Source organism: Scedosporium apiospermum (assembly GCF_000732125.1).
Source record: "Scedosporium apiospermum strain IHEM 14462 chromosome Unknown SEQ_SAPIO_0132, whole genome shotgun sequence".
Classification (NCBI taxonomy): Eukaryota; Fungi; Ascomycota; class Sordariomycetes; order Microascales; family Microascaceae; genus Scedosporium; species Scedosporium apiospermum.
Genome location: NW_015971833.1, coordinates 1,062,206 through 1,087,853, shown reverse-complemented (window position 1 = coordinate 1,087,853; position 25,648 = coordinate 1,062,206). Strand labels below are relative to the sequence as shown.

Below are 25,648 nucleotides of genomic sequence, written 5' to 3'. Positions count from 1 at the left end.
TCATTGCCGAACCACTCCCCCAAACCAAGCTTGATATGGCCCCAATTGTATCTTACCATCCTTATTCTTTCCCTCGAACCCATGGCTACCCATTGCCTGAACATTCAAGTCCCCAATCAAGAGCTCCTCGGAAGTTTCGCCCAGATTAAACACACACAGAATGCTCTCTCCCGCGTATCCCCTTCGGAAAGCAACCAAGTCATCGCTCGTCTCCAGGAAGTGGATATCCCCCTTAGTTAATGCGGGATGAGAAGCTCTGAATGCTAGCATACGACGATAATGCTCCAGCATGGAGTCCTTCTTTCCTTCCTGATTATCGACAGCGAGGTCGATATGCCCAGCTGGCACAGGAAGCCATGGCTTGACTCTGGAAAACCCACCGTACGGCAAGCAAGAATCCCACACCATTGGTGTGCGGCAACCATCTCTCCCTTTGAACTCCGGCCAGAAGCGGATACCGTAAGGGTCTTGCAAGTCTTCGAATGCAACATCGGCCTCTGGCAGTCCAAGCTCTTCGCCTTGGTATATACACAAAGAACCAGGGATTGTCATGACTAGCGCCGACAATACCTTTAGATGAGCCATTTTGTCGCCTTCCTGGATTGTCCATCGAGAAGCAGGACGGGTGGTATCGTGGTTCGAGATGGCCCAGCAGCACCAGCCATCGGGACTCGCGGTTTTAAAAGCATCCACGATGGTACGTACCCGGCGGGAGTCGACTTTATCAGGGGACAGGAAATCGAACAAGTAACACATGTGTAGTCTCTCCTTGCCACCAGTATATGAGCTCGCCAACTCGAGGGTGCGATGCGAATCGCTTACTTCACCGACAGTAGCAGCCGCAGGGTACTCTTCAAGGAGGGCGCGGAATCGGCGTAAGAACTCTAGATTCTCGGGTCGGTTCTTGTCGTAGATGTGGTCTTGGTAGTTGTAAGGGTTAACTGCAGGGGCAGCTGAGTAGTCTCTTTCCTCCGGGGCCAGCGGCGGGTTATTCTCCAGACCTTGGCTGTGAAAATACAAATTGACTGTATCGAGTCGGAAGCCATCAACGCCACGATCAAGCCAAAATCGAGCCACATCAAGCACCGCGTCTTGAACCTCTGCGTTATGATAGTTTAAGTCCGGTTGCTCGGGAAGGAAATTATGGAGGTAATATTGCTCTCGGCGTGTGTCCCACTGCCAGGCGGAGCCCCCAAACATCGACAACCAATTGTTTGGAGGGGTGCCATCTGGACTAGGGTCGGCCCAAACATACCAGTCAGACCTTGGGTTTCTGCGCGAAGATCGGCTTTCCTTGAACCACAGATGTTCTTCAGATGTATGCGATATCACTAAATCGACGATGACTTTCAGGCCAAGGCGATGACATTCTAAGATCACGGCGTCAAAGTCTTCGAGAGTGCCAAAGATGGGATCGACGTCTCTGTAGTCCGCGACGTCGTAGCCATTGTCTCTCATCGGCGATTTGAAGAACGGAGATATCCAAATAGCGTTGGCACCAAGTTGGCGAACATGTGGCAGCCGGGACAAAATTCCCCGCAGATCGCCAACGCCATCGCCGTTGGAATCCTGAAAAGAGCGCGGGTAGATCTGGTAGATGACGGCGCCGCGCCACCAATCTCGGCCTCCTCCTTCAGCTGGCATCTTGAACTGTGTAGAGAGTGGAATTTGTTTGTAGCTGGGGACCTTGAAGGTGTTATCTCGGACGGAGAGGAGGTGCGGGGATTTAACCACAGGCAGCACCCGGCAGAGGGATAATACGACCTTCAGATTTTCCGGTCCAGAAAGCGATTTATGATAACTTAGTCTCCAAACGATGCGTCTCAAAGACACCTTCATGCCCTTGGTGATTCGAAAGAAGTTGGTTAGTGTTAATGGCCCGTGTTAGATCAGCACCCTCGATGTTTACTGTAACCGACCTATTTACTAGAGGAAACAGGAACGAATACTATATCCGAAGAGAGCTCGAGTCTGTCACACCTGAGCGTAGTTAGGGTTCGGGTTACTCAGCCACGATGATGGACAATAGCCGTTGGGTGAAATGCGTCAATGGTTAATCAACGTTTATAGGCATCACCAGAGTCAGAAGAAACATCACTTCCCCTGGCACAAAATATTGGGTTCAACCCTGAAGCCGGAATAAACTTGAGTACCTCGGTATTAATAATAGGCTCCTCCCTAACGAACGCAAGCATGACCGGGTGTAGCTAGACACATTCTCGAGCTCAGCTGCTCGATCCCACCACTCGCAAGTCGTGAAACTAGACGCCCAGAAATCTTCCGAATATTGTGCGGCGAATGGATCGTAGCGCGTCGGTATCTGGTGCACCAGGTGCCTTACGATCATACTATATTCGAAACCGAAGTTATAGAGCTTACTAGACCGCCAAGAAGCACGGTATCTAAGTGGTTTCGTTCGTCTAAGGGGAACCCTACGCCAATCCTAAAGTCTCCGGCGGCGGCGACAACTGCGACGACAACTCCGCTGGCACGCCCATGCAGCTCGCAGCTTCGGAATCACCTGCACCTCGTGACATGTTGCAGTAGTGTCCAATGACACGTGCTTCTATGTCGCTGCAACCCAAAACCAAGATGAGCCGGTTTGTGTCGTGTGGCATCCTGCCGCTGGCGTAGAAGGTTGCTCTGGTTGAGGCGTCTCGCATTGGTACGTGTATAGAGTCTCGCCTCTTCCGACATTTGAGTCAAGATCCGTTTAGGGAACTTAGATATTGGGCGCTTCCTATAAGCCTTCGCAGACTACCACCCCAATTCCATCTGCCCAGACTATAGCTGCTCGAGCTCCGCAATCCAGCGCGACATACACCGCAAGAAACGGCCCTTGAGATCACTGAAGAACACTCCTCGGAGCTATGGCATCAATGCGGCACTAAGAAGAGCCAGTTCAACAGATGGGATGCTGACATCGACGGTAACCCATAGACAGGAACCATAACACCCGCCGCGGCACAGAACACACGGCACCAGGCCACCATTACGATATACTAAAATTAAAAGCAGAATGGGTGTTCTGGTAGTGTACGGAGACAGTATGAGATGGGTAGAAACAATACCTCGGCAAATGCCAGCATATTGGCAATTGTGTTTCTTAATCAGGAAGGCCTTGCGGGAAAACACGGGAAATTGTCATGGAGTTGAGGCTACGATGATAATTGGTGAACTGTCGGGCTCGGACAGCATTGATCAATCCTGAGATTGTGCTGGATGGGATGAGTTCTCTGCTGGTGCATTCGAACGATTTAGTTGCCGATGGACTCTGGGCTCAGAATCCGGGGTTTCGTGCCGACAAGGCTAATCTCAGGTAAATCTTTCCTGGGAGTTGCCTCATTGGGCAGATTTGAGTGTCATCGAAATTTGCTATGAAGGATTGTGCATTCTTATGAAGCGCTGTGCAAAATTATGTACAAGGATAAAATTGTGAAATTTAGTGCAAAGTGCATATTAATGCATAAGGGATCACGCACATTTTATTCAGGGTTTATTCGTATTTTATTCCCGTTTTATGCCGTTCGACAGGGTCCGGCTTCCAAGCCGTCAACCCGCGAGTGCCACATCCGAAAACCCCCTGATATCACCCCGGCTTACCCCGCCACGTCAGAAGTTATACCCTCGGCCGTGACCGGGGGAGGTCAGGGGGACAGGGCGGACGATATATAAAACGGGGTGACGATGCCAGCTTGTCCTCGACGGTAATGAGTTGAGGGAACCTCTGTACACTCATCACCCTATTCCTCCTTGACCTGTTCCACCTTCTGATCTACATTCTTACACTCTTATACCGAGATGACATCTTCAACAATCGATCTGCTCCAGTGGTTGGAGACTGAGCCCGGGGTATGGACTCGAAGTGTTGACGAGGTTGAGCACTTCTACTCGGCGCTTGCTAAGCAATGGGAAGGGAGTGGTCGCATGTTCTTTGCCATTACTGGTCATATCTCCATCACCGTTGATGCGCCTGTTAGCTGGTGTACGGATATAGAGACCGCCGTCGACATCGCCCTGCAACACGCGTGGCTTGCTCTTCGATTTGACCACCCCACGATCGCCTCACGGGTGGTTTGGGGCCCGAGAACGGGAACCTTTACCAAGGTCTACCAAACCCTCATCGACGCTATCGAGGAGAGAGCATGGCTTGATCAAACGCTCGTCAAAATCTCTACCGGTCAGACAGGCATTGAGTGGGCAAACTCGGATCCTCCCGCACCCAGCTACCCAACTCTCTTCGTCATTACGCCTCCCCCCGCCAGCGTTCTTAGTGAAGGCTCAGAGCGCAAGACCATCAGGCGAGATCTTGTCATACGGTCACCTCACGACATCATGGACGGCATGGGTACTCTCATGCTTCTCAACAACCTTGTCAAACATGCGTCTAGGGCTTACGCTCAGGGTAAGTCCTTCCAGCTACCTCTATTCAATGGTCTCGAGGTCCATAACCTGAGCCCACCTTACCGAATCGCCGCCGGCGTTCCCTCCTCACCGACCGAGGCTCAACAGAACCGATTGGCACAGCTAGCCCAAGAAAAGCAGAAAGCGACTCTTGGGGTTGAGGTTCTCACGGTGCCTTTCAGGAGCGGTGCAGTGCTTCCGGGAAGACACCAGCGCGTCTACATTACCCTTCCAGCAAGGAACACTTCGCGAATCATGCAAAAGTGCAAGGATTTGGGGGCAACCGTCACCCATGTTTTTCATGCGGCAATACCCGTGGTCGTAAGGGACATTCAGGAGCCCGCATCGTACGACAGACCTGTTCGATACATCAACTACATCTTGCGGAACGAGCGGGCAAGCTGCGTGGAACCGTACAGTTCAATGCAGCACCCCGCTACAGTGTACCATTCCGTCTCCGGTGGCAGTTTGACGGTGGATCTCATCATCCCGGCGGCTGGTAGCACCAGGCCCGACGAACAGGAACGGAAGGCCGAGTTTCTCAGGATAGTAGAAACGATGAAGAAGTTCTACTATGGAGTCAAGAACGACGCTGACCATGCCCATATCGCACCTCTAATCTGGGCGGGGAGTATCCCAAAGATGCCTGTAGGCTCCCCAGAACCGTTCCCCCTGCCGTTACCAAATCAGACGCCATCGGTTTCCATCTCAAGCATGGGCAGGATCGATCCCATTATCCCTCCCTCAAAGGGTGCGTTCGAGGCCCATGACCCCTGGGTAACTGGCGAGGAACTCGGAACCGGATTGGGGCTGTTCTTGGGTACTTATCGGGATCAGTTGACCCTGAGTGCCGCTTACAATGACGCCTTCCACGGTGAAGCGGAGGTTATAGACCTTTTGAAAAGGTGTCAGGAGATCGTGTATCTGGGTTTGGGTATTTAGCCACATTAAGATGAGGACTTGTGAGAGCTGAACAAATTGACCTGAAAGGGTATTGCTATTATCTATTTCAAAATGAATGGACTGCTAACTGTGGATATTTTTTTTTCTCTTCCTCTTTTCTTTTTCTATTCTTTGTTTTCCTTCTTCGTAATCATCTTTTCTGCCCTTTCCATTCATCAATTAAGGTCTATGATACTACGATATCATTGACTTACCAACTGCTGCGTCCTTAATCGGTCGGTCGCCTCTTGGGTCTCAACTGTGTAGGTGTGGCTGTGTGGAGGGCCTTGAAGTGATTGGCTCTCAAACTGTAACTGTATAAAGTCTGCCGCATGACTGGTTCCTGGGATTGGGCTGTGCTTGGCCTCCTAGCCGGGATGGGCAGCCAGGGTGGGTGTGTTGCTGGACCTATTATCTCCTCGTTCTGTTTTAGATCGAATGCGGAGTTTTGTGGTCAGTCGCTGCTGGCTTCGAGGGGTATATATATCAAGGTGTTTTCCCATTTGCATGCGCAACAATTCGCTGCGTAGCCCCCGTTTCAATCCATTGCATTGTCCCTTACCCCCATCAGACACTGAAATAGTTGACCTCATATATCCGGTGCCGAAATCTGGAAAAAATGATTTCCAGTCGCGATTCAAGTCCGTCCGAGGCTCGGGTATCGCTACCCTTCTGTCCCCCCAGCCATCGCGAAGCTCAAGCCATGAAGCACATGCCTCTATTTATGAGCAACAATGTTCCGAAATACCTCTTCCGCATACACTGTCCTGTAACGGTCGGAGAAACTACCATGAGAAGCGTCATCCCCCCAGCTTGTCTTCATCGTGACGCGGGGACGACTGATATCTTTTCGATGAATCCTAAGGAGGCAGCGAGCCACCTTAATGACCATTTTAGGTGGTACCCCAGTCACGAAAGCCATTGCAACTTTATGAGCTGGACTAGCTCCCTTCTATTTGCAATACAATATGGCCTGTACCGGCATCGCGGAGCCAGGGTTCATGTCCCGTTGTCAGATATTCGTCTGTTGGTAATCGATACCAGCTGCTTCCCAAAAGGAACTTTTATCAAGGACTTGGAGATCATGAGGTATTTCGCTGAATACTCCGATCCGCAAACCTCTCGAAATCTCGCAGCCTTCACCGAACTCCGCCTGGGTAAGAAAGGGTACTACTTTGGCGAGTATCTTACCCAGGGTGAATTAGACATCAGCGGAGCGTGCGCGGAGGCTACAATGCAGAACATCATGGATCATGGCTTGCTAGAGCTACTGGAAGAGCTCGGTGATAGGCTGAAGTGGAAGAAGTGGGCACAAATCGTCGTTGATTTACGCGAGACATTCGGACTGAGGTTCGAAACTACGGACCGTGCCGATGTTCGCAGGGCTATAACTATTGCCTCAGGGTGTTTCGGAGATCGGTTTGCGATTCCCATAGCTGCCATGCTACTGGCTCTCAAGAACCCCAGACCAGATGACCAAGTCATCCTCCGAGCGTTTTCTGCCCTTTTTACTTGTGAGGAACGGATACCCCCTCTTGGACTTGTGATAGTACTGACAAGTGTTAGTCGAGGAGATCAGGGCAGTGAGACCAAGCGAGCTGAAGATTGATTCTTTACGATTGCCAGAGCTTGAAGCGTTCGATAGCCTCATTAACAATATTTACGATCATTGCATGGTCGATATAACAGCCAATTTCGTTCTCTTGTGAGAAATGCCCCGCCCTCGGTTCATACAAGGAATCATGTTCTAACTTTGGCTTTCCAGAAAGGTGTAATTTATCTCCACGAGATTCAACAGATCGGTGGTCGTCCAACTTGTTCTATCGTTTCCATTCGCACTTTGTGAGGAGACCTAAGGTTTCAGCTCTTCGAACTTCTTTCCCATTTCTTAATCTTTATTCGTTTGATTGGGTATTTAACTAGGGAATGGCGTATGGTTAAGTGGTGTTGGCGTTGCTAATGTTGGTTATGTCGAGAGTTGACAGAGGGAGTCTTTCGCGAGGAAGATAATACTGACTGGGATTCCAGAGCTTTAGAATAGCCGTAATGCTAGCGTCAGTTAACTAAATAGGCCCTGAGTAGAGGCAGTCGAGACAACCGTATTTTCGTTTTGGAGTTAATAACCCCGAGAAGGGGAATTCCATGAAATCCACCGCGGATCCGAGGCCCTGAGGTAATTAGCAAATGGGGAACTGCATTTCCAGGTCGGCCCGTAGCCTGTACAAAATCAACTTGGCTCTGCCGGGAGGGGGTGATCAAATGAAAACCTCGAAATGCCGGGCATCGCCCCGTAGCCGTAGCCGTGGCTGTAGCCGAACGTGCCTCCCTCCCAGCACATTCTTGCTGCATCTTAGAGTGGTTTACTCAAAATGGTGTATCCCTTGCTGCGCATTTTTAAAAAAACGGATCGGCGCGTCATCTAGCTCTTTTCGATATCCTACCTGTGCATAACTGTCAGGTTTGTCATATCATGATGGCCTGAGTCCATGGCGATGCTGTGTAAACTTCTGCTAAGGATTAGAAATGTTAAATCGGACCTTGAATCGTAACTCACATTGATTTCTAATCCTCAACCCAAACTCGCCCGGACTCGGACACCGATGGTCGGTTACGGGGAATATGAGGCCGATAGACGAATGTCTTATACCGAACATCCCCACACTAATGATGGAAATTGAACTTTGAATGTTTTAATCACTTTGAGAGCTTTCTTCCTTTCAAAGATCAGTCACAATGGCCGTAACTGTTGGGATCGCTGGCATCACCGGTAAATTCGCCCGGTGCATTCTTGCCAACCTGCTTAAACAGCCCAGCGTCACCGTACGGGGCTACTGCCGAGATCCAACCAAATTGCCGCCTTCTATTCAGTCCTCTCCTCGCATTCACCTAACCAAGGGCGAATCTGGCGATGTACAGGCCCTACAATCGTTTGTTAGGGGCACGGATGTTGTCATCTGCTGCTACCTTGGAGACAACCAGCTCATGACCGACGGGCAAAAGAAGCTAATCGATGCATGTGAATTGGAAGGCGTCAAACGCTATATCGCAAGTGACTACACCCTTGACTTCACTAAGCTCGAATACGGACAGCTTCCGTCGAAAGATCCCATGAAAGCGGTCAAGGACTACCTCAGTACGAAGAGTGTAGAGGGTGTCCATGTCCTCATCGGGGCGTTCATGGACACGTTCTGGAGCCAGTGGTTTGGGATTTGGGATCCAGTCAAGGTGCCGTTTTCTTATTGGGGCACGGGTGAGGAGGCATGGGAGTCAACCTCGTACGAGAACGCGGCCGAGTTTGTCTCCGCGGTAGCTTTGGATGACTGCGCTATCGGAATGCAAAAGTGTAAGGCTCGACTCGACTCACTATCGCGTCTCCGCGTCTGTGCTGACTTGACAACTTGCAGTTCTGGGAGATAGGAAGAACATATTCCAGCTTGCGGAACTTTTTGAACGAGTTTACGGGGTGAAGCCGAAACTGGAGAGACTTGGTTCTCTTGATGAGCTGTACAAGCGGATGCACCAGCTCAAGACACAAGATCCCCAGAATATCTTTTCTTATCTTAACTTGTATGAACATTTCTTTCTTTTCTCATGGAACAGCAAGCTCACATACTTTTCCTTGCCATAGGTTCTACCAATACTACTGTACCAACGGGCAGACCTACCTTAATATCGACCCTGAGAAGGAGGAACACCCGGATGTCAAGCGAGTTACATTTGAAGATTATCTGAGGAGCCACTCGATGGAGAGCCTTGCCACTGCTGTTCAGTCGGTTGGGTCAACTCTTTAAACCTGAATCTTCACATCGTTCAATGAAAACACCAGCGGCAATTCTGGTTCTTGTCTTGGCGCTGGCGGTTTTATAGAAGTCTCTGGTCATGATGATCATGAAACAGGGTCTATGTGGTGGATCAACGACGGGTTTGCCAAATTTCTGACCGCTGTTCGTGTTTTCAGTCTTGAGTCCTTGGGGAGAACGTCAAACATATGTAAAGGCCTCATGATGTGTTCACAGAGTTTGTTCTCAACACGTTCTTTCAATGTGAACGAGAGTGTTTTATGTTGTAAATTCATTCCCGAATGACTCCTCTCCATAGTCGCCTGGAACAGTCTCAAAACTACTACGTTTAAGGGCCTGAAACTCCTTACTGGAACTCGGATAAAGTTTTTGAACGGCCCTCCGATGGTTAGCGTGTTTGTTGCGCCGAGATCCATGGAACCATTTGCATGCAGACGGTAGTCAACGTCCTCAGTATCCGGCCCTGGCCAGTCCAATCCTGTTATCCAGCACCAGTCACGATCCTGAAACTTCAGGATTTCTTATTAATTTTAAATTACCCCTCGGGTTTAACGTCTTATTGCTTGTTTTACATATATGAGACTAAAAACCTGCATTCTCCTACTTAATATAGAGTTATCAATCTGCCCATCTATCGAAACTTTGTCGTGAAACCAAAACCCTGAACACAATTGGAAACTTGTGTTTCGCCGAGAAAACAAAGCCGGATTAAGGAAAAGAACGTAAAAATAAAAGCAACTATAACATATCTCCCACCTATTAATATGCTGCGTATTATATTATTGCTCGACCTCCGAACAACCCAGATACAAATTACTTCCGTTTGATGGAGGGAGAAGGCTAAAGCACTGTTGCCCAAAGCTCCAGTTCCTTGTTGAGAGGGTTATTCACCACCCTTGAGTCGATGTCGAAATGCATGGTTGCTCTCTGGTCAGAGTCATATTTGGGCCAGCCGGGATCTCCTGCCTTCGCAAAAGCCACCCAGGCCTTATGCATCGTGTCAGCCAGGGCTTGCGGTGGGTTTGGGCCAAGAAGTGTCTCCGTTCCTAGGCCGAGCGTGTCGAAAGCGAAGGCGATCTCTATGGAATGCGCCGCCCCGAGGCGGCCATCCACCTGTGGAGAAGGCCATGCAAATTCATACATGTACGTGGAGGCTCGAGTGGTCTTTGCATGGGCGTCGGCAAAACGGACGGCAGGAATTCGCCAGTACCAGTCTGTCTGGATTGCCGAGAAAAGCTCACCAGGGCTAGCTCCGGGATGTGCTGCACGATAAGCCTCGATGCCCTCTGGTGGCAGGCGGTATGCTCCTACTATCGCCAATAAAGCTTCTTCGGTGATGCGGTCGATGGAGCCGTCCAGAACAAAAAACATACGGGTCTCTTGGGTGTTGCTTCCAACGAGCACGGGAATGTCTGCTGCTTTTCCTGCATCCACGGCCTGGATGGGAGGTTCGGGGAGGATATCTCCATCGACTGTAGGGGCCCATGGAATAGCGGTGAGCAAGACTTCGCCCCAGATAGACGGGTCGGGCCGTGTTTGAAGATCCTCCCGTAGTTTGGCCTGGGCCTCAAGGATCCGATCAGTTGATGTCCCTGCTACCGCCTCCCACGTAGCCTCGATGCCCAGGAGTTCGGTCAACCGCCGCCCGATGCGTTCGGACGTAGCAGCTGAATTTACTTTCGGCGTACTTCCACTTTGCACGATAGCACGGTGGAACAGTCCCTTCGCTCGGGGAACCGCCAGCAGTGTAGCGACACTCATGGCGCCAGCAGATTCCCCAAATATGGTCACGTTTCCTGGATCCCCTCCAAAGGCGGCTATGTTCTCCTGTACCCATTTGAGCGCGGCAACCTGATCGAGAAGACCAAGGTTGGGGACTCCACCCTCCAAATACAAGAATCCTTCGGCGCCCACACGGTAATTGATGGTGACACACACGACACCGTCGCGGGCGAACCTGCTGCCATCATAGCACGCTACCCCACCAGTGGCATGGAACTCATACACTCCGCCTGGGATCCAAACCATTACCGGTCGCCCAGGAGCGCCGACCTCAGGAGTCCAGACGTTGAGCGTCAGGCAGTCCTCGCCAGAACCGACCAGTTCAGCAAGGGCTTCGGCGATCCCGGGCGGATAGGGTCCCTGAGGTGACTTGGGCCCAAAAGTTAGCGCATCGCGCACGCCTTCCCAGGGTTCGCGCGGCTGTGGAGGACGGAGGTGATTGGGCCCGAATGGCGGCGCTGCGAAAGGGATTCCTTTGAATACTTGAACGCCATCAGCACTTCTGCCCCGTACGTCGCCTGATTGTGTTCGTACAATGGGGCTGCAAGCCTGGGCCTCAGATTGATTTTGCATCGAGGTTGGTTTGTGCGCGACTAGGCCGTCAAAGTAAGTTATAGTGACAGCTTATGGCCAGGAATAAAAGTAAAATGTTGAAGATACTTCAAGATAGATGTTAGTTTCGAGAGAAGGTGTTTCGATTTGAACTAGCGATGAAGGGAAACAAACAGGTATTGTTGCGAGCGAATATTAGAAGCTGCACGAGAAAGGTGGGAATGCTAGACTCATTTAAATCTACTTGTATTCGTCTGCGGGCTTCGTGTCTATGATCACCTGTTTCTCGAGCTGCCGCAACACCACGCAGGATCTATCATACGACGTTGGCGCATATCGTCGGGCTTTTCAATGTAACAACGGCCCCTCCTCTACGAGAATGTCGATGTTTCGATCGTATTCCTCGGATTTAGCCGTGCACATGATGAGTCGGTGGTGGACAATTGGATGGATGTTTTCTTGTCATAGGGATTATGGAGGTATCAAAGAGCTGGGACCTATTGCCAAGAACAGACTGGTGGAGAGTTGCTGCATTTGTTACAATTTAGAATCTAGTGGATAGGAAAGAAGTTGAAACTTTGACCTGCCCTCATTAGACGGTATCCATTATCTTAATTAAGCCACCTGTTGGAGCGATGGAGCATAAATCTTGGCTTAGCATCTGAACATGGTGATGGGAAAGAAATGAGATGGACCATATCCAGCTCCTTGCTGATTATCAATATCGGGAGAAGTGTCAGCCGTCTTAATTAACCCTGGGCGTTAACTTATAAGTCAATCGCATCTGGCTCAGCTGGTGATGTACACTTTCACGTACCGGACTTCCTTGTGAGCCTTACAACACCAGTAATATACATTTGGGGACCAGGAGTCATCGCCGCACTTCACTTTCTTTTACTGTCCTCAGGACGTGCTCGAGTGTTGCGGATGTGGCGTCGTTGGAAACGAGAATATGTTGGGGAACCACAGTCGTTAAGGCGGGAACTTGACGCCCATTTAATCAACATGGAAGTCCGAAGCTACAAGAAGTATAAAATTAAAGTTCGGACTAGTAGACATGGGGGCAGAGAACTGCCATCTAGAAACCGGCCTTGGGGAACAGGAGGCCAAACCGGTCCGGGAGCAAAAGGCCGGACAACGCGACTTCTCCCAGTGTACCATTCTGGCGTTTTCTTCATCACCTGGCCCAGTTGACCGATAGCGAGCAGATAGTACAAGATAAAGCCGGTCCCAGTTGCAAAGCAACGTCTACCAAAGGTCTAATTTTGAAGGAAAACTCACAGATCCTAGTTGCGGCCGGTGTCAGCCACGCAGCGCGGACACTCACAGTCATATCCTAGGCTTGCCCTGATCTACATCATTTTACATCTAGGCGAGGCCGACCCCCATGGCTTAGTGGTATATAGGACGAGCTGGTCCCGATGGTTGAAGGCGGTCACAATGATCGACCGTTGTCCCTTTAGAAGAGCGAACCCATTATTGGGTAAAATCGTCCCATGAGGCAGTCTTAACTAACCCGAGCACAGCTTTTTAAATCGCGGCAACTCATGGAGCGTGATAGACGCCACGGCGGATATGTTCCAGCAGATGTATACATCCCTCAGAATTACACCACAATTTCTCAAACTAGTTTCCGGTTTCATGAGAAAGTATGCATCCTCTGATGAAGACTACATGGCATGCCATCGCTCAAAAGCCACTCTGGACCTAGGATCGCACAGAACGCAGAAATCTCCAAGTAGGTGCTCGAAATAACTTTAGCATCTTTGCGACTTACTCGTTGATGGTTCCGTTTTAAGCTCCTCCTTCTGGAACAGCGGTCTGTTATAATATTCGCCACTTCGAACGCCATGGGCGAGCGTGAGGGTGGTCCTGTCGTCAGTCGGCCCTCCACCATTCATATAACCAGGCCAACAGTTCTTTAACCTCGGTTATTATACAGCCACCAGTGCTATTTTTCCAGCGTGTTAAGAGTGTAACGCCAGGGGAGCGAAGCCATCCTCTACATCTTCATATCGACTCTCTTGAGGCGGCCACCGGTCACTAGAGAGAGTACCTTAACTACATCGCGGAACAGCTTCAAACATGTGTGAGTCTGCACTTCCGAGAATGTAGAAATGGAACGATCATGATGTACAAGAACTGCAGTGATGAAATTTCCACTCTGTTTAATATAATAGGCTTACCTCCCAGCTATAGGATCATGTGGTCGCCGTCTACAAGCCATATGCAGAATTCGGGCTTAACTTCTCATCAAAGCAGACAATGCATACCCTACGAAAAAAAGCTACACCTTGCACATACCATCTTGCTAAATACTGTCGATATAGTTGGTGCAGTCGGGGCTCACGAGGAAAAGCGCTTCGAGACAGACAGCTTCGATATATCTCCTCGAGGCCTTCCAACAAGACATCCTCAACATATCTGGCGAAGTGAATAACTACATACGGATAGTCCAGAAAATCCTGAACGTATCCGACGATGTAAGGATGTTGGTGAGTTTTGCTCTCTTCGCTCTCTATGTCCTCCAGTCAGGTGGATGGTACTAACAGTGAGGCAAGTAATACACCGACATTCTCAAGTTCCATGGTCAAGAGCTTATGCATAGCAGTGGCCTCAAGCTCGCGCAAATTACCCAAGAGGATTCAGATGAGAACAGACTTATCGCATCGCTCACCAATAGAACGCATCGCGATTCTCGTATCATGTGCATCATGACTTTGACCGCCCTCTTCTATTCACCCACAAATCTAGTCTTGGTATGTATGCAGGGAACGGCTCTAGAATTATTCCTATGGTGTTACCCAAACCTAACTCAATACAGACGTGGCTACTTATCACTAACCTCGGTTCCCATCAACGGCAGGCCATTTTTAGCACTAGTTTTGTCGAAGTGGTGAGTGAAGTTGAGCTTGTCGCCAGGAAATCCTCGTTTGCGGTTCACAAGCAGATGTGGACCGGTGTCCTGGTGGCCGTCACTCTTGCCCTGTGCACGCTCATGGTATACTGGATTTGGCAGCGAAGGGAGAATAGAGTACGGCCAACGCAGGAATAACCAAGGAGGCGCAGCCAGACACACGGTAGTGCACTGGACAATGGTTCCGGGTAGCGTGAAATGTGGATAGAATGGTGGAAGCGCGCCGCGGACTTCGTCATGTTCCTCTCCCGGCAGCGGCCCGAAGGCTTTAGAGCGCTAAAGTGCTGAGGATACGTGAGCGGCCTCCTTAGGACTCATATTCAATACGGTCCACTTTAGATAGGGAATTCGGCAAAAACTTGTGCTAGGAATCTATGCACCTACAACTAGAACTTTACCACGAGTATAAGCTGGCGGGATCGCCTCTTGCCATGGCGTTGCTCGGCCTTCATACAAGGGGATGGCTGCACACAGGCTTGACGACTGAGATTATCGTTTTCTTCTCTTCGGAGGTTCAAAAGCCACATGGCATAATTCCATCGCACACTTCTAAATGTCACAACGCGGGCTCGCTGCTAAGATGCGGACAGGAACAATTGTTAATGTCCTCAGTAGCAGTGAAAACCCACGACGCTATTTAAGCCTCAAGATATTTGGGATATACGGTCATAGAATTAGCGAGCATCTTCCGCACCTAAGCTTCATCACATCACCTGAAGCAAATCTGGAATATCGCCAGAGCCTACGGAGTAATTCCACAGTCCACATGTTGCTCTCGCCCCTCTTCTCGACCCAATCAATCACCTCGGCTCAACTAGGATGGCACTAGCCTCAAATGGCAGGTCAAATCGTCCAAGCTTCTGTTGAAGACAGAACCCAAGTTCCAATTCGAACCTCATGAGTGCTCAAAGGCCAAAATCTGCCTGCCAACAAAGCCATTGTCGCTCGGCTATATGTAGTCGGCTCATCATCTCTCGAATATCTCTAATTCCTGCCAAACCGCCCGCCATGGCGCCAGCGAAGGCTTCAACACTGAGCAATGCGGTGCTTGGGATCTCCTCCATTCTCTCCATTCTGTACGGCTTAGATACCCTCTCACCACCCAGCTACTGGCGCATGTTCACAAAGGCAGGCTCGACATCTCTCCTTGCGGCCTACTCCCACCTACGAGGTGGACCAGCCCTGCTCTCTGCGGCGCTCGCTCTCGGTTCCGTCGGCGATGCCTTCCTTGCCTGGGACGGGGAAATGCCTTTCCTCCTCGGTCTCGGCAGCTTCCTGATGGCACATCTTCTCTACATCCCGCTCTTCTCGAAGAAGGGGCGCGGGGTGGCTGGGATACAGGCGGAAACCTGGCGAGTCGGTGCCGCCGCTATCCTGGTAGCTTTGACCTCGATGATGATCAAAATCTTGGTGCCCCGCGTGGAGAGCGATCTGCGAGTTCCGATTTTGGTGTACGCTACGACCATCGCCGGCATGGTTCTCTCGTCGCTGACGCAGGAAAGTGGCCGGGTTATCGCGGGGGCTGTTTATTTCACGATATCGGATTCCATCCTGGCAACCGAACGATTCTTACTTGCTCCTGGGTCGCCGCATAGTGTATGGATGCGGTACGCGGTTTGGATTTTGTATTATTGCGGCCAAGGAACTATTGCCTTGGGCATCTTGGATTCGAAGTAAGAAGGCCACGGCCCACAGGACTGGAACTCAAAGATATTTGATTCATGAGGGCACATTATATCGATTGGCACGATAATGAGCGCGATATTCAAACTGGGGAAGAAAATCAGATTAAACCCTTGGCTATCCCGGGAGTTATTAAAAAGAATAGTGGTGACACAGCGGTCGTAAACGAGTGGGTATACTACCTAAAACCAAACAAGGCCGAACCCCATTTTCCTTCCCATTTTCCCATAAGGCTCCGCCGTTCCATTCTGTTTTCAATAAGCCCTCAAACGCCCTCGTAGACGTGTAAATTCAAAGACGGGCCACGTCATATTCATCGTGACTCCATCCGCATATATACTAAAACATAGGAAACCAACAGCAGTCCTGCGAACACTGCGCTCAGTATAAACAAAGGAAACAGATTTAAAAGGAAAAGAGATTTCCAGAAGGAATGAGCACAAATATGAGGGCAAGAACAGCGGCGGCCGCAGTTCCAATAAGCAGGGACTGCACGAAGATCGTGTCTTGAATTTGTCGGAGCATCGGCTCTTCAATCCACCTCTCTTTATCGAAGATCTTGCGCATCAGGTTCTTCTCGGAGTACTTGACTAGCCACGGCTCGTGTTCGAAACTGTTACTCGAGCCGAACGAGTCAAACGACCGCTTCCCTACGGCCTCGGGATTCTCCTCCGCGTCCAGGAAGAGCTCCCAGGGGCGAATGTGTCGATGGTGCATGGCATACATGCAGATGCACATTCCTCGGTAGCTCGCCACCACGGCACAGATGCCTATAGCCCAGCCAATTGCCAAGATCGCTCGATATCCCCTCGCCGATGTGCTGAGAGTCAACATGATGGCGAAACCAAGACACATGGCAATCCCGCTGAAACCTAGCATACGAGCAAAAGAGACGCGGGGCGGGTTGCCGTTGCAGACGGACCATCGGACGAAGTTGGGGTGGCTCTGGAAGCGGAGAGAATAGTCGACCCATTCGAAGGCAATCCGGAGCGCGGACGGGTGGGTTGTGTAGGAGAGGGCATGAAGGAGTGTGCGGCGGTCTCGATCGGATAGGTTGAGTTGCCGAGGAGCGTCGACCATGATGTAGGTGGAGATGATGCGGTCGATCTCTTCTCGGAAGGGCTGAATGGTGACTGCGGTAGACATCGTCAGCAAATTTCTAGGTCTGAGATAGCGAGGGCTCGCTTGAGAATGCTTACATGGAGTTTTAGCACCCACGGAGGCGAAAGCCTCGCTTGTGGGAGACCGAAGAGTGCTGGTATTTGACGCCATTGATGATAGCGCGTAGATTGACTCCTTGTTACTGTAGCTTGTCGTTGCTCTCGGTGAGAATGGGTCTATCTCCGTCACGGTCTCTATGGGCCTCTTCTTGTCAAAATCGGTACCCTTGAACATCTCCGCGGCACCCGTGCAGACACGTCGCTTATCCTCGGCGGCCTCCCTCTGCAGCCTGGAGACCGTCTCCTCCTCCATCGCCCTGGTCCATTGCGGAGCAAGAGCGAGGTCAGACCTGGGGGCTTGGGCAAATCGTTGGACATAATCCCGGTGCCAGAGGTAGAACTGAAGGTTTTCTGCCGAGTATTCGACAAAAAGAAGATAATTCATGAAGTCGCGGACAGACATGGGCTATATAATTCTGTTAGTAGATGACTAGATGACTCGTTTTTTTTTCTTTCTCAACATTGATGACATACCGGACATGTCTCCCCAGAAATGATCTTATCGAAGGCGAGAGCATCAGGGATACCAGCTGACAGACCAGACCTCCCGGAGCGAAGAGAAGCCTTCTCTGTACTGAATGACTCGAGGCTTTTCCTCGAGTCCTCGGGTGGTACGTACGCGGGACGCGAGTAAGTCAACGGCAGGAGTCCCATGGTGGCTTAAAGTTGGAGAAAGGTTTGAGGATTCCTCCAGCTGAGGATGCGGGTTGGAGAATGATTAAAATGAACGACGAGGGAAACGCTAAGGGTAAATATGTTTAATGTGTGTCTTAGAGCGATAGTGTGGATAGATAAAATGATACGCAACCAAGCCGCGTCTCCAAAGGACCGGAGAAGATTCTAGGAAGTGATCGGCGAGAATGGCGCAACGGTGGGAGTGATGAGCCGGATAACGGCGCTCATATAGCTACCAGAATGAAGATAGGGCGGGGCATGGATGTGATGGGATGGGCATGTCGTTGTTTGACAGAGCAGGGATAAGGCCCACCGGTAGGGATAGAAAAGAAAGAAAAGAAAAGAAAAAAAAATCCACTGGGAAACGAAGCCAAAGAGGATTCTGAGCCCCTCAGACCTCAGCTTGTGGATTATTGGTGAACTTATTGGCCCTCAGGTGGATCAAGAGTGGAAGAACCTGAGAGCAGGATGCATATCAAGCCAAGATGGAGGCGGGAAGGTTCTACCTTCGGTTTGTTGCTCCGGCGTGACAGGATTCCATGGCTCTTCTCTTGAGAAAAGGAACGCCCCCGCCCTGTTGGTTCGACTCTACATCCAAGTAACCAGGGTTGTAAGGCGGCCCGGGCTTGTCGATGGGGTATCTCCGGAGTACACGGTCACTCATCCCAAAGACCGATGATGGATAAGCTCATCCCTGACACCTGCGACCTTGGGGCAGGGGTCTTGACACGAAACCGATGGGTCTAATGCTGGTGACGTGTAGGGCGGATCGCCCAAGACCGCGTTAGCTTGTGTGTTCAACGCTATCAATAGCAAGTTTAGCAGCCAAGCTAGATTGGTTCTAGACCAGTGCGCACTGTTGTGTGCAACGATTGCAACAATCAGCAAAATTGCTATGAGGCAGGAGGTCAAGTTGGGGGCGGAATGCGACGGTACTCAGGCCCCTGTATTATTACTAGTTTCCCAGCTCCCACCGAATGCTGGTCAAGAGAGATGAATGAGTGGCTTTAGGCCTGGTGTGGGCGGTCGGACAGGGATCAGATTTATTGAGCTGTGATCGTCCAGCCACATTCCGGAAACGCACCGGGTGAGGGTGCGTCGGAAAGCTAGGTGATTGGAGCGATGAGAGAGACTGGCGAATTACGTTGCCCATCTCCTCATCTTACTTGGGGAATGCTGTCGCTGGCCGATGATACTGCAAGTCTATCCGCGTTCAACCTGTACAGGCAAGACCAATCCGTATTCTCCCAGGGATCACCCTCCCTCGTGTTAGGGATTATTTCACTCAGTGAAGAGGATATGGTGTACTGTACTTGGTACCTGGAGGTCTGTTCGTCCACCAAACTCGGGATGTTGGTGTTGCGGTGTGTTGGTGGGCAAGACCCAGGGACCAAGACACATTGGAGGTGGCATCAAGCCTTGTGGGGAAACGGGGAAAAGCACAATGCTTCGTACTATTAGTGGAACAAAACTTTTAATCCCTCTTGTCGAAGAAGTGGTTGGGGCTTCCCCATACTTCGTACACAGACAAGCTCAAGGAGGGGAACCGAGCGAAACAATAGTTGACCGCCATTGCCGACCTGACTGGGGAAAGTCAAGGCGTAGTAAACCTCGTGGAGGTTAGTTCTTCCTAGGCCCAACTGAGTAAATCAAACACAGCGTTGATCCAGCGTGCTTGTGTTGTAAAGGCGGTCGGCTTTACGGGATTTAAAGTCTCTTCTTTCCCCTGTGAATCTGTGCGAAGAGCAGAGGACACTACGAAGCACTAGAACAAAGTTAATTGAAACTAAATTTGACTGATCTTGGGCTCCAGTCTGATCGATCCTGGAGACGACATTGCGCTCCTGGACGCTCCCACGGAACAGCAACCGAAATACGCAAGACGGCTGTAGATCCCTGCCTAATTTGTCCAGCCGCAGCCCACCTCCCAAAAAGCGCGATGTCCGAAGAACCCCTCTTCTTCCTCGATCCTCCCCCAGTCCGTTACATCCCAGCGGGAATGCCTGCTTCCTTCAAAGAACCTTCCCTTCGGTCAGACGAACTGGATTGTTTTGCTTCCATGCTTTCTCTCCCTTCCGTTTGGTCTCCCACTCTCCCACGCTCCCTTCACCCTCGGGTACCTTGCACCTCGGAAAGAACTCTCCCTCATTCCGCTGGCCATGACTGGCCAGCCGTGTTACTGTCACATCCCCTGCATCGATAGCGCTATGGAAACTAGCATTGGAACCCGGACCCCTGCCCATTCAGCTGGCCCTGGATCTCGAGCTAGGCTTGCGCCAGGCTAGTCGCTATGCAGTTGGTCAGAGACGGACTCTTCAGCAGCGCCACTTCTACTCCATTCCCCTGCGAGATTACGACTCTTGTCCATTCAGCACGAAGCAATATTCACGTAAATCAAGCAATACCACACCTTCTGCAAAGTAAATCCCTCTCGGAAACTCGTGTCTTATTCGAGGGCACTGTTTATTGCTTGTTTTTCAGAAATTTATGTCCCGTTCCAGAATGCAGCGCATCAAATGTCTCTCCATGCTCAACGGCCAGGTTGGACTGAGTCTCAAGTGATGGACTCACTTTTCTCTCTTAAAACTGACGAAATCCAAATGCCTGGTCGTTCGATGTCGCATTTATGATGCATCACAATCGTGAGAAACTCACATTTTTCTCACCAGATTTTCTTTGGGGAACCTTGTAGGCTTGTACGCATCCCAGAGCACCTCGGATCTCCAGGAACCCTATGACTTCATACGAAGTATTTGCCAGGCTGGTCAACCGAGTGAGCCAGGGGTTCAGGGGTTTCCCTTGAGCACGGCATTCGGCAGTTTCCCTGGGCATCGTAGACTACCGACTTCGCGGACTACCAACCGCGCTCATCCAGCCTGGGTTAATGCCTAATGCTGGCTCCATGGGACTTCTCGGAATCATTGCCGAAGCGCCCTCTCGGAAAAACGGAGCATCCCAAGACTCACCCAGATGTTTGCTTGCAATTAGTGCGGCTCTTTCATTGAGAATCAATTGATCACCAAAAGTTTGGTCGACTTCCCCGGTGCCAAGTCTTGAAGAATGATCGTGCCAATGCAGAATTGTCGATCACACTTTCATGCAATTGTCGATCCGGAACGGCCCTTAGAATAGATCAATCGATGTGGATCAATATATAGTATTAATTATTGCGACCAGAGTTTCCAATACACGAAAAATTCGAATAAAAAAGATTGACTGTAAAAATGCCCTCTCTCTCCCCTCAGCTCCGCCATCTAGGCGACCCCAAGAATCGTGTCCGCCGCCTTCTCGCTCACCATGTAAACCGGAACCACAAGGAAGTACCCCGGAATTCGAGGGAACACCGACGCATCCACGACCCTCAAACCATCTACGCCTCGCACCCGGAATTTCGAGTCCAACACCGCCATCGGATCACTATCGGGACCGATCGGGCAGGTACAGCTTGCATGATGACCCCAGGCCTCCTTCCTCACCCAATTATCGAGCTGCGCGTCCGAAGAAACAGATGCACCGGGCCAGACTTCCGTGAACCCTCCTATCGAGGTAAAAAGACTTCGAGTGAATTTCATACCCTCGACCACAGCCCTAGAGTCGAGCGCCGCCGCCGCCGGGTCGGCGAAATTGTTAAAGTCGATAAGGGGAGTGTCACGGGGGTCAGTGGATCGCAACTTGACCGTGCCGGCGCGGTTGCGGGTATGGGCCTTGAGGGTGAGGAACGTCCAGTGTCTCGCATCAGCAGTGCCGTCGGCAGAGTAGCCTGGATAATAACCTGGGAAAGAGACGGGTGCACCAGCGATGAAGATGTCCGGATCATCACTGCTGCTGGCAGAGGTCGACTTCTTGGTAATAGCGAGAGCGATACCATTGGACGCGTACACGCCCTTGAGCGTCGAGACGGAGCCGCCGTTCTTCCAGCGCGTCAGACACGGATCATCAGGCGTGCGGTAGAAGTTGCAGTCCGACGTGACGGCGAAATCAGAGGTAGTCTTTCCAATCACGGTGGTTTCGTAGCGATCCTGCAGGTTCGTGCCGACGCCGGGGAGGTTGGCTACTACGGGAATGTTGAACGACGCAAGTTCGTCCTGCGGGCCGATGCCGCTGAGCTTGAGAAGTTGCGGGGTATTGAATGCACCAGCGGCAAGAATTACCTCGCTCGAGGCATCGACCGAACCGGGGGTCCCGCTTCCAGCACCGTTTGAGCGGGGATCGGCGCGGTACAAGCTTTGGCCATGCAGGAAGTCGACGCCCACCGCGCGGGGTTTGCTGTCGGTCGTGTCAAAGCGGACTTTTGTTACGAGGGTGTTGAGGAGAATGTCCAGGTGATACTTTCGGGATCCATCGGGGTTCTGGGCGTTGGCCACGTCAAGCATGAATTGGCGGGGCCCGGATCGTGAGCCATTGTCGGTAGCAATGGGCATCTGGTACACTCCTTCAGTCGAGTCCCTGTTGGGGCTGTCGACATTGAGATCTTTGAGAAGGACGCCGGTAAGACCTCCAACGGTGGTGATTAGCCACGAGAGGAGACCGCCCTGGCCCATGGCAATAGCGGAAGCTAGGACAATCCTCAGAAGCTTGAGGTCGGTCGCGACGAGTGTCAGATCAGTCAAACTGGTGGAGAGCCAACCGCTGAATCCATGGCCCACTATGCCGTTGGGGAGGTACGTGCACTTTTCCAAGCGCTCGAAATATTTGCGCATGTTGGACGCCGACCAGGAAGAATCACCAGTGAGGGACGCTATGCCATCCCAGTCGCTCTTGTGAGGATAGACGGTAATAAGAGCGTTGTGGGCACTGCATCCACCGAGGGTACCGGCCCTGGGATAGAGGATTCCCAGCGGGGTCGAGCCAGCCGGCGGGTTAAGACCGACATAGGTCTCTCCCGATGGAGTGCGATAGGTCATCTTGGAGTCTTGTTGCTGCACGGTGAGATTGCTGAAGTGGTTGACGTAGTAGTCCCACCTCATCGGCTCATACTCTGTGGATTGCAGACTGAGGGCCGGCACCTGGTATGGAATAGAACCGCCCTGGTCATCGCCAGCGTCGATGAGGAGGACTGACTTGCCAGCCATGGCAAGTCGAGCGGCGAGCGGTCCTCCACCTGGACCCGAGCCCACGATGACATACTCGTAGCTCTCGAGGATGTTTGACGGAGAAACTTGTCGCGCATGGTGCTTCGACGGCCTACAGACAGACGCGGAAACGTGAGCATAGGGGCAATTGAGAAGGGGCAGAGGATACTATTCTTACCTGGCGACGGCCAGACTCGTATACGCGAGCAAGGCGCAAAGATTGGAGAGGAGCATTTTGACCTTGTTCTCAGGATCCGCGACTCCAACTTTCTTCACAGCCCAGATACCGAGCTCGACGATGAGGAATCACCTTTTGTTGGAGACGGCCTTGACCACTATATATGGGATTTGGGATGCACTGCAGCTACATTATCGCTTCCACTTCCACCACAACGGTCCAGGTCGGCATTTCTGAGAGGGCCAAAACCGTGGGCGGGGGCTGGAACTAGTGGGAGGCAGTTCAAGGTAGCGTCTTCCACCAATTCTAGCTCGAGACCGTCGAGGGAAGGGTTCTCAGACCCATGCTCCTGCGCGCGCACACCCTCCCGGAGGGTTGCTTTTGCGCTTGGCTGTTCCCGTAATCTCCACTCAGGAACCCCCATGACGTACACCGTGCTGCTGCTCTGCAGTTCAAAAGTGCATTTCTGTCTGGAAATGAACGCACTGAAGGGCGGGCTCAAAATGTGCTTATTTTAGACCATCGGGTGCATACATATCAGGTAGTATTGTCTATTGTGCGCAGGTTCACAGCATTAGTTATATGAGTGATTACTTCGTATTCCTCTGCTTAAAATTAGCGGAACGCGACCTTCGCTTTTCGGTTCTAGCGTCTCGTAGAGCGGAGCAGTGACATCTCAAGGACGCAGGCTCCCATCAAAATCTTCAGCGTCTGCTGTCTCACGTGTTGCCCTCCACTGTTTCTACCGATACCCACATTCACAGCATCATTCAGACGCATCTATCAGTCCAACAGTCTCCGATTTTATGATTTATGGAGAGCGAAGTAGTGAGTGCACAGGTCTAGAACCTCTTGGTCGTGTTCTTGGGTCTACCCCCGGGGGGGGGGGGAATGCGACGCTATTCCTTACCTGGACGTTGAAGAGGACTGCCGCCTTGCGGAATAATGGAAGAAAATGATTGGGAAGAACAGAGCACACTGCGTCGAAGCCGACTGAACCAATGCCGCACGAACCTTGCGCAAATCCGCAAATGCTACGTAGTGGTTGCAGGAGCAAAATGGGGACCCTAGCCATGCCGGAATCTATTGGATTTTAGCTCCAATTATTAGGCTGGGGCCTCCTGTTCCTGCGCTCGGATGAGGGAGCCAGGCCATTGAATACAATAGTGCCAGGCCCTCGGACACAGCCAGCCAGGATTCCCAGGGGACCTCACGCTGAGCGGTAGAGCTGGGCGGCCAGGTCATCCAGGGCCTGAGGACGTGGAGCCTGGCACTCAACCAGCGATGACGGCTCGAGCCCCATTCGATTCGTCGTGGTTCCCAACGCCAAGCCAAGCTTAAACGTGGTGTCAACGTCAAGGGGATGCTAAGTTCAAAACGTCGATAGTGAAGAAGCGCAAAAAAAGGAAGAAAAAAAGCTTGCTTTTTGTGGAGTGGAGTAGCGGTATTTACCGACGCAACCTCCAAAACCCTCGCTGGCAATCCGGTCTGAGATGCGTTCGGTCGCTCAACCTGGGGAGAGAGTGAACCTCATCTGGTCACCCAATCACAGCTGAAAAGGTTCATCGGGGATTATCAAAAGCAAAGATAGCCCTGCTGGATGGGAGATTCGTCATTTTATTGGTAGTCCCCTCTTCAACTCTGCATTTTCATTGTAAGACATGGCTCTCACTCAACATGCACAGGCTCCCCCCTTGAATATGAGGACATGTGCAGAGTGGAGGGACATCGCGTCTAATGCGTTCTCCCACAAATCTGTCGCTCATACGCCTGAGACTCGCATCCAAACTTCCCGGAGAGTTTATCACTGCATTTATCAGAGGGTATCATCCATGCCAATGCCTGAACCCAGGCAGGTCTTGCTGCATGTTCCACTCAGCCATGTTCTGGGGCGCTGAACACATCCTTCACCTCATCTCATTACCAGTCAGCCACGAACATGCATGGTTCAGGGTGGATGGGTACTGGTAAGGATTGCTTCCTGGTCCAGGGCCGACCCTATCTCTCCCTCTAATCAATTGTGGACGGATATGTAATCGCCAGCAAGATCAAATGCCTCAATCACCTTCTCGATTGAATACAATCGCTGTACCTCCAATCTCAGAGCATCGGTACCAAGCCGGGGCGCTGCTGGCCGATAAATTGCAGTGCTGGTGGTGAACAGGATTACTCATGTACAGGCTGGTAACCCTAACCTTAGGGGGCCTGTAGCCCTTGCGAACAAAGCACGGCGTACTTTGTAGTTTGCGTGGTTTTTACGAATCGTGACGGCACGTTGTGGAAATGACGACTACCAAAACCGCTCAGAATATTTCAGTCATTTAGGGACCATGGCAAGATGACAAGGGAAGTCTAGCCAGGATCAACTACTTCAAAACTCGGTACGAGCAACCGTCGGTTGACGGAAAAGAAGGCATTCGACG

General features: G+C 51.3%; 3 protein-coding genes and 4 pseudogenes across 3 annotated transcripts; 3 read left to right on the top strand and 4 right to left on the bottom strand.

Moving 5' to 3' along the window:
• Positions 1 to 1,644, bottom strand: SAPIO_CDS9030 (annotated as a pseudogene; the record flags this gene model as incomplete).
• Positions 1,645 to 3,801: 2,157 nt separating this feature from the next.
• Positions 3,802 to 5,346, top strand: SAPIO_CDS9029 (annotated as a pseudogene; the record flags this gene model as incomplete).
• A 2,733-nt stretch (positions 5,347 to 8,079) lies between these two features.
• SAPIO_CDS9028 (NmrA-like family protein) lies at positions 8,080 to 9,137 on the top strand (the record flags this gene model as incomplete). The annotated part of the gene is made up of 3 exons (XM_016790529.1): positions 8,080 to 8,689; positions 8,751 to 8,913; positions 8,975 to 9,137. The coding sequence occupies 3 exons, from the start codon at positions 8,080 to 8,082 to the stop codon at positions 9,135 to 9,137; spliced, it is 936 nt and encodes a 311-aa protein (XP_016639832.1).
• Positions 9,138 to 9,986: 849 nt separating this feature from the next.
• Positions 9,987 to 11,501, bottom strand: SAPIO_CDS9027 (annotated as a pseudogene; the record flags this gene model as incomplete).
• A 3,904-nt stretch (positions 11,502 to 15,405) lies between these two features.
• Positions 15,406 to 16,074, top strand: SAPIO_CDS9026 (annotated as a pseudogene; the record flags this gene model as incomplete).
• Positions 16,075 to 16,485: 411 nt separating this feature from the next.
• Positions 16,486 to 17,954, bottom strand: SAPIO_CDS9025 (uncharacterized protein; the record flags this gene model as incomplete). Its single annotated transcript, XM_016790528.1, has 3 exons — positions 16,486 to 17,213; positions 17,280 to 17,706; positions 17,775 to 17,954. 3 exons carry the CDS (start codon positions 17,952 to 17,954, stop codon positions 16,486 to 16,488), a joined length of 1,335 nt encoding a protein of 444 aa, XP_016639831.1.
• Positions 17,955 to 21,229: 3,275 nt separating this feature from the next.
• On the bottom strand, positions 21,230 to 23,281 carry SAPIO_CDS9024 (Alcohol dehydrogenase; the record flags this gene model as incomplete). The annotated part of the gene is made up of 2 exons (XM_016790527.1): positions 21,230 to 23,159; positions 23,226 to 23,281. The coding sequence occupies 2 exons, from the start codon at positions 23,279 to 23,281 to the stop codon at positions 21,230 to 21,232; spliced, it is 1,986 nt and encodes a 661-aa protein (XP_016639830.1).
• Positions 23,282 to 25,648: the final 2,367 nt, after the last annotated feature.